General features: G+C 47.9%; 1 protein-coding gene across 4 annotated transcripts in view; it reads right to left on the bottom strand.

Moving 5' to 3' along the window:
- Positions 1–14,261, bottom strand: part of HERC2 (HECT and RLD domain containing E3 ubiquitin protein ligase 2) — a 2,956,340-nt gene that overhangs the window by 750,102 nt on the left and 2,191,977 nt on the right. For all 4 annotated transcript variants that reach the window (XM_069636605.1, XM_069636607.1, XM_069636603.1 and 1 more), the window contains exon 70: positions 11,237–11,390. In XM_069636605.1, the coding sequence (XP_069492706.1) occupies positions 11,237–11,390 (154 nt within the window). The remainder of the gene's footprint in view (positions 1–11,236; positions 11,391–14,261) is intronic.

Below are 14,261 nucleotides of genomic sequence, written 5' to 3' on the forward strand. Positions count from 1 at the left end.
GACCCCTCGCTCAGAGGTGCCTTTATAATTTAAGTGTCGCTTGTTCACAGTACAAGCTACTGGATTTTTCTATTCGCTGGCACCTGAGTGGCCATTAAAGTATTCATACACTGACGTGCAGATATAACACTAGAAAAATCTAAGTACATTGGCATTATCTAATGTAAAATGCCTTATATGTTTCTTTTGTTGTGACTTATACACTTGATACTGTGTTTTAATTGCTGGAAGTGATAAAACTGAATTTCCTCTGTATGTTGGAGATTACTATCAACATATTAAAAAGTTTTGTACTGCTCTACTGCTTTGATGAAATGTTTTTACATATTAAAATCTGTTTAGTAAAACCACTTTCTCTATAGACCGTGATTGAGTGTGATGATAAATTTAAAAATTCCCGGTAAGAATGGAAATAAAAACCTTAGTATAGGTATAAATAGACTTACCCTTGGTGTTTTAGTATTTGTGCATTTTTACAATCCATTTAGAGATAGTAGATTTGGACACAGCGTCTCCCTCTCTACCAGCTGCCACTGAACCGAAAAACTGATTAGTCTTTCTTAGTGGTCTAGTTCTTTCCATGTAAAACATGACTGCCCTGCGCACATCCAGTGTGTGAAGGCTTCTTACTCCCATGCTTGAGGGGTTCTGAAAGAACGTTGGTAGTTCTATGGATTGGTTCACATAGAACTTTGAAAGGAATTTAGCCGCAAACCTAGGGTGAGTGCACAGAACTACCTTATCTTTGTGAACTGTTACAAAGGGTTCTAGGACTGAGAGCACTTGTAGTTCACTGACTCTACTAATGGAAGTAATGGCTATTAAGAAGGCAGTTTTGTAGGTGAGATCTTTAAGACTTGATTTATGCATGGGCTCGAAAGGAGACCCCGTCAGTCTTGTTAACACCACGTTTAGGTCCCATCCGGGAGCTGGGTTACAAATGGGAGGGTGAATTCTCTTTACTCCCTCCATGAAAGCCTTAATAACTGGTATCTTCCACCATGACCCCTGTTAGGCAGAATTATATGCAGTACCCTTTGGGAACACCACACACAATGAAGACTATAAGTGACAGTACAATTTCACCTTTGGTACAAGCCTGTACTACACAGTTAAAGTGGTAGCATTAGCAGAGCAGCCAGACTTATCTCAAGAGTAAGTGAGCAGTATCAAATAGTTAGACAAAGGACAGCCAAAAGGCAAAATTCCAAACTGGTAGCGAGTGTTGCCTTTAACAAACCACAAGTACTTCCTGGGCTTTTGATGGATCGGCACATTGAAGTAAGCATCCTGAAAGTCGAGTGACACCAATCTTGAATTGCTGGGGCCTGGAGAATCTGTGAGAGTTTTACCGTCTTGAATTTGTCTTTGAGGAACTTGTTCAAGTGCCTCACGTCCAAGAAGGCCATAAGACCCCCGTCTTCCTTTGGGACCAAAAAATAGTGTAAGCACCACGCCCTGATCCTTTCCTGAAGTGGTACCAACTATATGGCACCCTTCTGCAGAAAAGAGGAAACCTCTTGCAGAAGCAATAGGTCTAGAACAGGTGGGTTGGCCAACAGGAGGCAATCAGGTGGGCACTTTAAAAATGGGCTGCATTGACCCTGGAAGACCACATGAAGTGCACGTGTCCATAGTAATGGTGCACCAGTCTTGCGAATAGTGCGACAGACACCCACCAACTGGCATAGTGTGCCAGAGGTCCTTAAAAAGGTTTTGCATTTGGCCACCAGGGGGTGCACAGAGCATGATCGCCTAGCCGTGTGCCCACAGCCCGTCAGGTCCGTAAAGTGATCTGAAGCCCCACTTCTGGACCTCCACCCACCCCATTGGAAATACCACTGTGAAGAAGCAGTGGGAGACATCCCAGCCCCACCGGTGGCAAAAACAGGCACGATCCGTGCCGTTCGAGAGGATGTGGGGCGTGCCGCGCTGACAACGGGAAAGTGAAAGTAACTTTCCCAGCCTGCGGCAGCCAGCCTATGCAACCAAGGCTGAGGAGGAGCGACGCAGGAGGCCAGGCATGGCCCAGACAAGACCCCCCATGCCAAGGACACCGTAAGAGGCAGGTGGGTGACCCCCACCTGGGCACCTAACAGAGTCTCCCCCTGCCCTTCGGTTATCGCGTGATCCACAGCTTACAGCCCCTCCCCTCACGATGCAGGACGGAGAGAGCATCCCCCTCCGACTACACTGGAGGTCCAAAGGCCACTTCCAAGACCCCAGAGCACCCAGGATCAGCATGGGAAGGGGCCCTGCAGTGTCTGCCCGTGGCCCCACCCCCTGCAGATAGCACGGGCCTGAGGCACTGGGCCCCTGGGACTAGGTGAGCACTGGAACATAGGGAGGGGTGGGCCGTCATCACCAGGGTGTGTGCCCACCCCCAGACCCACACCACAGCGAAATGGAAGGTGCGTGGAGGAACGCACTGGAGGAACCCTGCAGGACCGGTGCAACATAAGATGGGAGCGGGCTCCTGGCATTCTGGAAGAAGGGGACCGAATAGCCCTTCCATACCATCTGCTGCAGAGGGGAAGCCCCCATGAGCGCCTGGCCAACCCTCCCCATCCCCCCTGCTATGACCAGGGGAGAACAAAGGACAAAGGAGGAGCAGGGCTTCCGTGAACGGGCGTGTGCCCGTCTCGAGAAGAGAGTGGCCCAACCTGCACAGCCGTAACCCATCAGCGGACAGAGCATCTCCCTATCTGGCCAGGTCACATAGAATTTGCTTGGGGGGCGCAGGGGCCCCTCATACCTTGGACTGGTCTTGAAGGCCCCTGGGACCTATCCTCACCCTAGGCACCCCATACAAGTGCACCTTGCGGGTAGTGGCATTGCATGAAATGGTCATTGAGGCTTGCAGGCTATAACTATACCCAGAGGGTGGACCCAAGGACAGGGGACCACAGGGAGACCATGGCGGGGAAAGAGGAGGACTCAATGGCTACAAAAAAGGATGTGGCCTCTATAATGGACGAGATCAGAAGCATGAGAGCAGACATAGGAGGAAAGGTGGATAAGGTCATGCAGAGGATTGACAAGATTGAAGAGAGATTGCAGAAGTGGAGCACGATCAGTCCTCACTGGACATAATGGAAATCCAAATCGACGTAAGAATGACTGAAATTGAAAGCAGAGAAGCAGAGATCTCCCTGAAAATGTACGATTTTGAGAACAGCGAGACGAGAAGCAACCTTGGGATCTTTGGAATCCGGGACAAGGAAGAAGAGAGACGGAGAGAGACCTTCAAAAGGAATCTGTATGCAATCATAAAACTCATTTCGGGGAACGATTCCACAGACGAGCCCAAGATTGAAAGGATACACAGAGCGGGTGGCACCCCTGGAGGGCCCACATCTGTCCTTGTCCGCTTCCATAACTACCCAGATAAGGTTAAAATCCTCGAGAGGGCTAAGAAGGTGGGGGCCATCAGGACTTATCTCTGACCCTTGCAAAGAGAAGGTTCCCCCTCACCAAGTGGCTTAACAACAAAGGCAACCGGTACAGATGGGGATTCCCTTCCTCAATTTCTTTCGAAATCAACGGACACAGGCACAAATTGGTCACGGAGGAGGAGATTAATGGAGCCAAAAACGAATGATTGGGGGACGCCAGGTCTCCTTCTGGCTCGCAGGGGACAGGCAGCGAGGGAAGTCTGTGGCAGCTCAAGGGCCTCGGAAGGATATGTGTCCCGGGGGCCCTCAAATACAGGAAGCCGAATACCTTTCCGGCTGTGGGAACTTGAACTATCATAGAGGCGGGCTCACAGATTAATAAATCAGTCCTGGGGCCAGGAGACTGTGGTGGAAATATTGAAGGGTTTGACTGCATTATATAAACTGATGGACTTATTACTGGGAAAGGAGGTGGGGGGTGTATGGAGTTGGGGTGTGTTGATTCGACAGCACACTGTTGCTGTCAGGAGAGAAGTGTAGGGGCTCTCAGATCTAGTGAGGTTTTTGGATACAACCTGCATGACGGGTCAGGATGGTGGTTCAGCCACACCCGAGGATAGATCCTGGGGGGTGGGCCGGGCACCCGGGGAATGGGGAGGGGCAGGTGGGGGGTTTTGGGGAATGGGGAGTGGCAAGATGGGTGGAGTTGGCGCTTAGTTATGTTGAGTAGTGTTCTGGCTCCTGATAATGTACGCAACCCACAGTGGCATAGCCAGTGGATTGGAGGAATCACCGGCAGTGGGATAAAATGACGACAGCGTATGTTGATGGGCAGCAAATGGGCATCCTGAGGGTTGGTACCCTGTCTGTAAAGGGTCTCAATTCCCAGACGAAGAGATCCCTGGTAGCAAGGGAATTCCGCAGGTCGGGGCTTGATATTGTCTTTCTGCAAGAGACAAAGTTTATGAAGGGGAAAGAGCGGAGAACCCTGAATAAGTAAGGTGGGACATGAAACCTGGGGCTCTGGTCCCTGTAGGAAAGCGGGTGTGAGTATTCTGATGGGCAAGACACTCAGAATGGTGGTCTTAAAGGTTTGGTCAGATGTAGATGGATGGGTGTCGTGGCCATCAGGCCAAGGACACAAACAATACAGGGCCACTTACACAGGGGGACCGGATGGACACATTCCTGGCGCCTTTGGTGCCAGGCTCATGAGAAACAATAAGCAGGAATGTGTATATGGGTCAAGAATACTTTTATTATGAACATGGCACCTCATTTTGGGTGCCAAGTGTATTTAACATGGGGAACTTTCATTACTACAGCAACCCACGTGTACTCTTGGGTGGGGCTGCTGCTATTGGGTTGCCTTGCACGTGCTGACTCTCTGGGAGTGGTAGGGTGTGGTAGGCAAGCCAGGCCTAGTGGGCGTGCCCACGATCGCAGCTATATAAGCTGCTCCAATCCCTGAGGCACGCGTTATTCTGCACTTCCTTGCAGCGTAACGCTCACCACTGCCTGCGGTTAAACTTAGCTTTGGAAATCCTGTTACTTGTCTCCATACTTATCATTTGAGGAACCTGCTCTCACCTGTGCGCGTCTTCAAATCTTTCGGAATGCTGACATCTTCATCTTGGCACCGCAGCTCACCTTCAAACCTTCCGGAACGCTGAAATTTTCACCTTGGTACCACAGCTCATCTTCAAATCATCCGGGAGCTGAAACCATAATTTTGACACAGCAGCGCAATTCACTCCACCAGGGACCGCAGCACCTGCAAGTAAAAACAGAAGGCAAGGTTAGACACTTAATAGACATTAAGTTTAATGTGGCGCTAACACCGAACCTCGCGCTTTTCCTTAAACCATCACTCACCTGTTGTCAGACATTGCTGTTTCATCCATCTTCCTCACAGCTGCGCTCCGCGCCCCCACAGCTGCTTTTGGGCCGCATTTCCACCTATTGGGAAGAAAACAAGAGAAAACGTTATTTAGAAATTAACAACACTATTGAGAGCAATAATACCAAGACAGAAGACAAAGGGGAAAAGAAAAAAAGACATTGAGAGACACTTACCATCAACCAGGGAAAAGCATAGTCGCAGCTGGACTGGACTATTACTTACCAGGGATCAGTGAAGGAACTAGATCTCATCAACAAACGCCCCTGCCCGAAGTAGCAGGACGGAGAGCTCATCATCAATAATTAACAGGTGAGCCTTATGGGCCGATAGATGCCCACAGAAATCGCACCTTGGGTTGAAGGGTTAGAGAGGTACAACAGACACCGACCAGCGCACTCACGTTTTCTCATATCCACGCAGGAGCAGTGCCACCAACTGTCGCCGTCCACAGCTTATCAGCAGGAAGAGAGACCTGACTGGGGTGATCTAACTCCTGGGAGGGCTGCAACCGTGCCCCAATGCCTCCACAGAGACCAGGTGAGCATAACAGCGGGTCCTTTTGGTCACAGGAAGCATTCGAAAGGTGAAGTTTACATTCACTGCGATTTATGTACCGAACCAGGGATAACTAAGATTCATGGAGGGTACACTCCCAGAGATTCTTAGCGAGAGCTCGGGAAACTTGGTTCTGGAGTTCACTAACACATTGGTTGATGTGGCAGTGGACAGGCAGACTAAGCAGAACAGGGTCCCACGAGGCAGGGCCCTGGGGAGATCGGGAGACACTAAACTGCATGGTCTGAGAGATATATGGCGCTACTTCCACCCACAAGAGGGGGGCTACATGGTCTTCTCACCCCCCCCGCACAGAACTTTGACAAGGATAGACTACCTCTACATTTCAAGAGATCTGTGGGACATCACCAAGGGTTAAGAGATCCACCCTATCTCGTGGACCAATAACAATCTGGTTACCTTGGACCTGGGCTGGTTGGGAATGAAACCCAGGAGCTCAAGGTGGCGATGTAATGAATCCCTAATAAAAGAGCCAGTGTTCCGGGAGGTATTGCAAACAGAGATAAAGGAATTCTTTACCATAAACAATACGAGGGAGGTAGCGAAGAGAATGGTCTGGGAAGCAGGGAAGGCGTTCTGGCATGGAATACAGATCAGCGAGGTGGCACAAAAAAGAGGGAGCAGACCATCATTAAAAGGGGGCTGCGGGAGGAGATCCTCAGACTGGAGTAACAGGCACAGTCAACGGGGAAGGGCAAGGAAGAATACCACACGGAGGCAAGGGGTAAGAGGGAAGAGCTGAGACTACTTGAGGAAGGGAAAATAATTCGGACCTTGCAATTCCTCAAGCAAAACTTTTATAAGAAGGGGGACACAGCAGATGCACTGCTGGCAGCCAGGTTAAGGGGAAAACGGGCGGAGAGGTGGGTTTCCGAAGTCATTGGGAAAGATAAGGTGCCTACTTTTATGAGACTCTGTAGAAGTCAGATTACACACAGGAGGAAGGGAGAATTGACACGTATCTGGCAGATATCCAACTGCCCACACTAATCAGAGTGGAGTCCCTAGAACTGGAAGCCCCCATAACAGGGGAGGAGATCAGGAGGGCGGTGGCGCGAATGCCACTTGTTAAGGCACGGGGTGAAGATAGGTTCTCGCAGGCTTTTACAACTCCTTCTTGGAAGTCCTTGAACTCTTCAATGACATACTAGAAAGGGGGTTGGCCCAGACTCGTTCTCGCAGGCTCTCATCACTGTAATACCTAAAGAGTGGAGAGATCCCAAAACCTGTGGGTCTTAGAGGCCTATCTCCCTCAATATTGATGCTAAAATATATGCTAAGGTTCTCACAGCCAGGCTGGAGGGGCACATGCCGCGTTTAATACACCCAGACCAAGTGTGTTTCATCAAAGGCCGGCAGGGGCCGGACACTATGAGGAAATCCCTCCACTTACTACAAGAGGCAGCTGGGGCAGCATGGGACCACGCCTTTCCTTCAGTGGACGCCGAAAAGGCCTTTGACAAGGTAGAGTGGGATTTCCTAAAAGCAGACCTGGTTAAATGTGGCATAAGGGACAGGCTCTTACGGGGGATAATGGCAGTGCATTCCTCACCCAGGGTATGTGTCACGGTCAATGGTGGGTACTAGCGCTGGTTTGGCCTGGGGAGAGGAACTAGGCAGGGGTGCACCCTTTCTCTGATCCCCTTTGCACTCTACCTATAACCATTAGCACAGAGGATCAGAGGGGAACCCGGAGTATAGGCACTCATTGTGGAGAGGGGGCGGGGGGGTGGCAGGAGTACAAGGTAGCATTATATGCGGGTGGCATGTTACAAGTGGTGAACCTCCTGGTCTCCGTACCAATGGCGTTCGAACTGATCGAACAATACAGCGCGATATCAGGATTAATCGGTCCAAGTAGATTCTCCTACAATTGAACAAGACTGCAGACCAGAACGTAGCCAGATTCGCGCCCCTGGGAGTTGATGTCAGCCTGGGGCCCCTCAGGTACCTGGGGATCAATGAAACTAGGGATCTTGGAGAGCTTCTCAAGGTTAACTTCACTCCACTGATGGGCAAACATAAAAAGGACCTGGAGAAATGGAGCAAGCTCACAGTCTCCGGGCTGGGACGCCTCAACGCCCTCAAAATGGTCTTCCTCCCTAAATCCTCTACTTCTTCCAGATGTTACCCATCCAAATCCCAGACTTGTTTTTTTAGAGATGCTAGGGGCACCACGCTGAAATTCCTGTCGCGGGGGAAAAAAGCCAGGATACCCACGGGGAACCTTCTGCCTTCCTAAGGAGAAAGGAGGCGTGGACTTACCTTGTTGGGATAAACTCTGCGAGGGCGCCTCTCAGACCTCAATATCCTGCCAATATAAACTCCATGCAATCAATCTCCTACACAGGTGGCAGTACGACCCGGATAGACTTTCTAAGATGTAACAGAATGTCAGCCACTTGTGTTGGCGAGAATGTGGGATCAAGGCAGATTACTGGCACATGTGGGGGTGTCCAAGAGTCCAGGTGTTCTGGGATGAGATCCTGAGATGGACCAAGGAGCTCAAGGGTATACCCAGAGCGAAATCCCCATTGTTGGTCTTGGTTTGATTAGAAGAGGTTGAGGGAGGGTGCTTCGGACTCCCTCCGATAGTGGCTGGTCTGCTACTTGCAGCCAGGGCATGTCTGACTCGATGGAAGAATGCGCACACCCCAAGCAAAAAGGAATGGATCAGTGTGGCCAAAAGTATGTATGTGATGGAATGAATAACGGTGGGGTTCCACAGGGTTGGAGGGGCATTGGAGATGGAATGGGGCAGAGTTTGTGAATAAATATGTGTCACCTAGGGTAGACTGAGTCGGTGAACCACAGGCAAATTGGACTGGGCGCACCTGAAGCACCACAGTGGAAACACTACGCCCAGGGAGGGATGGAAATGGTTAAAAGGCATAAAGGGACCGCCCGCAAAGGCCCAGAAATTCAGGAGACTCCAATGCCACCAGACACTGCCGTGGTATGACATGCCAAGTTGACTAGATGGGAATGAGCCATAGTTGGGTGGACCCAAGGGGGGGGGGGATGGAAGGGAGGTATGGGAGCGGGGGTTTAGGTTCAAGGTTCAATGGCTGTTATTGCTGGCAGAAGGCTGAAGATGGATTTGGTTTCCCTAATAGGCGTTAGAGCTTTCTAAAGTTCATCTTATTACCTCTGTTGCATCAATGGAGGCTGTTTGGTGGTACCGCTCTTGAAAAAATGCCAGTAAAGCCTAATTTGAGAGAAACAAAAAGGTTTTGCGGCGGGGGCCGACACTGGAGGTGACAGACGTGGAAGCAGCCTGTGTCTTGCCTCCTCTGTATCTCTGGCCTTGTCATTGACGGGAGCGGGCTGTTTGCCTTTTTGTCCATATTGTTGAAACAAAAAGGTTTGCTTTTCCATTGAGTGGAAGGTTGGGCAGGTTGCCTAATCGCTGCACCTAAGGACTTTGCTGCATCCTTGGATTCCTGCAATTTCTCAAGGCTGTCATCTGCCTTTTGGGCAAAAAAAAGATATGAGCCGTCAAAGGCATGTCCAAGCAGCATCGCTTGGACGTCCTGCGCAAATTCTGATTTTCTCAGCGAGGTGCATCTTCGCATGCCAGAACTTGCTGCCATTGATCTCCCGACACAATCGGCTGTGCCGAGTCCCGACTGTAGGGATTGGCGCATTGCTACCTTGCCATCCTCCACTAAGTTGAGGAAACCATTGCTCATCTCACTTTCTGCTCGGCTATCTCAGCTATCACAGACCAGAGGGGGCGCGTGTACTTTGACAGTGCACATGAAGCATAAACTGCCTTGAGTGCCCGCCATACTGCCAGAGGCAAAACATTTTTTTTGCTAATGCGTCATAAATAACGCTCGTCATCTCTGTCGGGGGAGGGGTCAGGTATGGACAGGCGCTTACCTTATTGCCCAGAGTCACAGCCTGTACTACTACACCATCATGGGCCAGATGTCTGGTTAGGAATTCCGGGTCAGGTAGGGCTGGTTTGTACTTCGTGGCAAAATCCTAGTGGATTTCTGGCCCCAAGCAGGAAGACTTCCAGAGTTCTAAGATAGGATTTATTTTTGATGGCATTATGCAATCAGAGGATGGGTTCAACTGATGTGCCCTTGTCCAGAATGTCAGTCAAGTCACATTCTGTTACGTCACCAGGTGCAGGCCGCTAACCTAAGGCATCCATCACCTTAGCCATAATTTTCCTATATGCCATATTTGTATGGGCTCTAGGATCTCCCTGCTGAAATTCCCCCTCAGGAGAAGTGTCCAACCACTTAGGTGATGCATGGCTAAAGCCAAGTTGGAGAACCTCTTTTCCTCATCCTGGAACTCCTCTTGACTTTGAGGACGACCCATGGGCTCAAGCCCGAAGTCTCATCCAACGAGTCCTGAAAAGAGGACAAAATCCCTAATAGATTTTGGGATGAATCTACTTGAAGGATCCTCAACTGTCTTCTTACAGTGTTTTTTCAACTGTTTTCTCCTTCTCTGGCGTTATATCAGCCACAGAGCTCTTTTCGTTGTGTCGAATCTTCAATAGTGTCTTACTTGGAGACTTTGAAGATGATCGACCTAGGGGCAATTAGGATTGCTCTCTGCTTTAAGGCCTTTAGTGTCATGACCTGACATGAGCTGTAATCAACCATGATGTGATCGGTACTGAGGCACCAAAGAAAAACCCTGTGAGGATCGGTAAGCGAAACATTTGCGGCGTAATCACGCAGGGTTTCAGAGTAGACTTGTTGACAAAGGCTGCAAAAAAGCAAAATATTTTTGAAGATAAATAAGTGTGTCAGAGAATCTCTAAAGCAAAGTTCCAGAGTAGAATGCTGGGATTGCAGAAAAAAGGAACTGAGGTCATGGGCACCGAGCAGGCTATTTCTAATCGCATCTACGTCACATCCGGTCACGGAGACGACTCGACCGCCATTGATGCCTGTGTGCACAATGACCCATGCTGGGAAAAAGTTTGAAAGCTGCAAAGCAGAAGAATAAATAAATAAGATGAAAAATCCGCAGGAGAACATAATCCATTAGAAATCGTTCCCAACAATGTGCTACTGCTTATTTGTATTCCTCACTCTTTCCCCTCTCTGCCAACCTGAAAGTGCTATCCGGAGGAAAAGCTCTCTGGCAATAGTCTGGTTAGATAAATCCCATGTCAGCCCAAATACAAGCAATTTGAAAGAAAAAATGTTAAGCATTTATAGGTTCAAACACTTAATGTACATTCCATCGTGATTGGCTGTAATACACTTTTAAAAACAGTGCATCAACAGTAAACATTTTACTCTTGTGCATCAAATACAAAAAGCCTTGGCTCAATTTATTTACCAGGTCTCTTATTGGTTTCCTATGACAGAGCAAAAATATCACATACCTGGTATTTTGACTGTGCCACTGGTGGACGTATCATCTGTATACGGATGACTGCTTTCCACCACCACTGGTTGGGAAGAGAGACGACCACTCTGCGAATCTGTTGCCACATCTTCCAATTCTGTGACACACAGCTCCAACAACATGTCAGCAACCTAGAAAAAGAACACAATTACTTCCAACAAGAACAATAGGAAATACATCACTTACCTTCAGAAGAAGAGTAACCCTACAATGTAATGTCTCCTCAGTTCTTCATTTCTTGGTATTTCATAGTGCTTTTATTCACTATCTTCTAAGGATAAGTTAATTGGTACTCCTAAAATGCATAACGTGCAACACCACTATCTGAACAATTGAATAAAAATGTTGAGGTCTAGTGAAACAACCCATTATAATTTCCAAACTCTGCTATCCAAGCTTCATTTCTGTAGATCTAATTTTTGAAAAGCTATCATTCGCCACAGGGCACCGAGTGCATGCTCTAGATTCAACAGCTAAAGAGAGTAACATTGTTTCATGTAAAATCACAGTTTGAGATTCAAACAAATTAACTCCCATATATAAAGTATATGTTGTATTGTCATGAGCAAGGAGGAGCACAACACTTGCACACAAATGGATGTTGTAAACCAGTTATATTCTATATTCAAAAGAATAGAGATAGTGGAACTGCAGTATTCAACATAAACAGAGTCAACCTACTAGGCACCATTTGATCAATATCAACACAGGCAACTCTTGTGTCTATGGGTAATAATAGACAATACCTGGTCTCGGTAGGAGACCTCTTCCCTCCACGTCAAGGCTAAGTTCCCCAGAGCTCATACTTTCTCTTCTAGGGCCTCAGGTTAAGAGTAAATGCAAATGAACTACCACAGGATTTGGCCCATATTTCAAGTAGGCACTACCGCTTCCTTTACCTTACTTGTTCTAACATGTGGTTCTGTTAGCTCTGCATCCTCCTGTTCTGTGACTTTATAATGAAGGTTCTGACTGATTATGCATTTCGTCCTCTCACTGCAACAAAACTCTCAATCTGACCATGTCTGAACATCTCCACATCAAGAGGCTTGTGCCTCTTTTCATAGGTGTGCTCTTGGAGTAACTGTTTATTCAGATTGCTGGGTCCATTTTCCCATTAGAAGCCTAATTCAGGATATAGCTCTACCTAATGGCTACAGGAATAGTACAAGGGTTCTTCTCCGACATTTGCCACTGTGGAACCTCTGTGTGAGGACTGGGACAACTACTGGGACAACTGCTGGATCCCCTCTGAATCACCTCCAGGGCTGGTTCCCAAAGGCCCCCCCGAGATCATCACCCTCTCTCAATCAGCAATAAACGAGAGATTTTCTCACTATACTGTAAAGGAAAAAAAGTCCCTCCTGTAATGTGGTTTCTGACTGTTACGATGATTCCTCCCCACACATTACTCACCTCATAATATACACCTCAGATATAGTCTCATTCTGAAGTTTTCAAGTTTTCATCAGCCACCAGGTGGCGCAGTCTATCCCCGAGCCAGATCCAACACAACACTTAAATGCCATTTTGTGACGTAAAAACAAATGATTTACCACTGGTAATGTTCTTTCTGATGGATTCCTGATCTTAGACACACACAGCAGTAAAGGCAAATGGAGTGAGAACCAACTTTCAAAGCGAGATATTCTGTAAAACAGCCATGCCAAAGCAAGCATCTTGACCCGATAAGGAGTCCAAACTATGTTTTGAGAAAGTGTGCATCAATGCTCCGCTTGACACATTTAAATGCAGAACTCCTCATAGCAAGCAGTCATAGCCTGCTACACCCCTAGAGGAATGGGCCTGTAGACCCACCAGCACCACCTTCCCAGCCAATTCTTAACATTCGGAGATGCACAACACAATCCATCTAGATAACATGTTTGTTAGGACACTGCTTTACCCATCTGGGTTACAACTAAGACACAAAAAGCTGATCATCTTTTCTAAATTTCCCAGTGTGAGAAACACACAAACTCAAGGACTTCAATGAAATGAGGGGGCTGGGGGGCAAGGGGGAACAAAAAGGATGGGGCTTTTTCAGTGCCAAATGAAACTCAAGACACCACACCTTAGCTAAAAAGGAAGATACGTTCTCTTTTGAAAAGAGTAATTAAAATAGTTTACAGGACAAATCATGAATCTCGCTGACCCTCCTGGCACCAGGGAAACAACCTTAAAAGATAATCACAATGAACAGGAGTTTAAACGATCAAAGGGAGCCACCATCAAAAAGTGAGAACCAAATTCAAGTGCCAAACCGAAACAACTACGTGCAGGTGGAATATATTGGTATAACCTTTTTCAAACTGCATGTCAGTCCTCTTGAAAACAGATGCCTGTAAAAAAAACGTTCATTGTACCATCTGTTAACCTTGTCTTTCCAAGGAGAACCGATAGTCTGACAGCTGAAGTAGTAGAAATTGAAAGGCTCCAGATCCTTAAAATGGCAACAAGCAGAACAATTCCAACATCTGCAGGCGTGGACAGATTTGGTAGCAGTCTTCCTGGCTTAAAGGAGTACATCTAGGACAGGCCCCACTCTATGCGTCTCAACCATTTTGCAGGCAGCATGTGGATTGAGCATGCTCATGTTTGGGTGGGGGGTTAGCCCAACTGCATGCAAGAATTGATCCACCCTTGCAGGAAGAAGCAAGGTCAAGTACAAGGTCATTTTAAGGGAGATGTATTCATTTGTATAGTGTGCACACGTCCTCAGGCATCAGGGTGCACCAGTTACAAGAGGCCCTTAGGCACAATAGATTGTAAACATAATTACAGTGATATATACCGTCAAAGAAGTAAATACATTACAGTTAGAGGAGTACATGCATGAGGCTATAGGAATAAGGATGCAGTCAGATGCATGAAGCAAGGAGGGTTAATTGAAGAGTCATGTTTTGAGGGCTTTGCGGAAAGCCCTGTAGGAGTCTTCTGATCTGAGTTTGAGTGGGAGGGAGTTCATTGCTTCGCAGCTATGACTGAAGCTCGAGCCACCT

This window comes from Ambystoma mexicanum, chromosome 7p, assembly GCF_040938575.1.
Source record: "Ambystoma mexicanum isolate Mex_15411 chromosome 7p, UKY_AmexF1_1, whole genome shotgun sequence".
In the NCBI taxonomy this organism is placed as follows: domain Eukaryota; kingdom Metazoa; phylum Chordata; class Amphibia; order Caudata; family Ambystomatidae; genus Ambystoma; species Ambystoma mexicanum.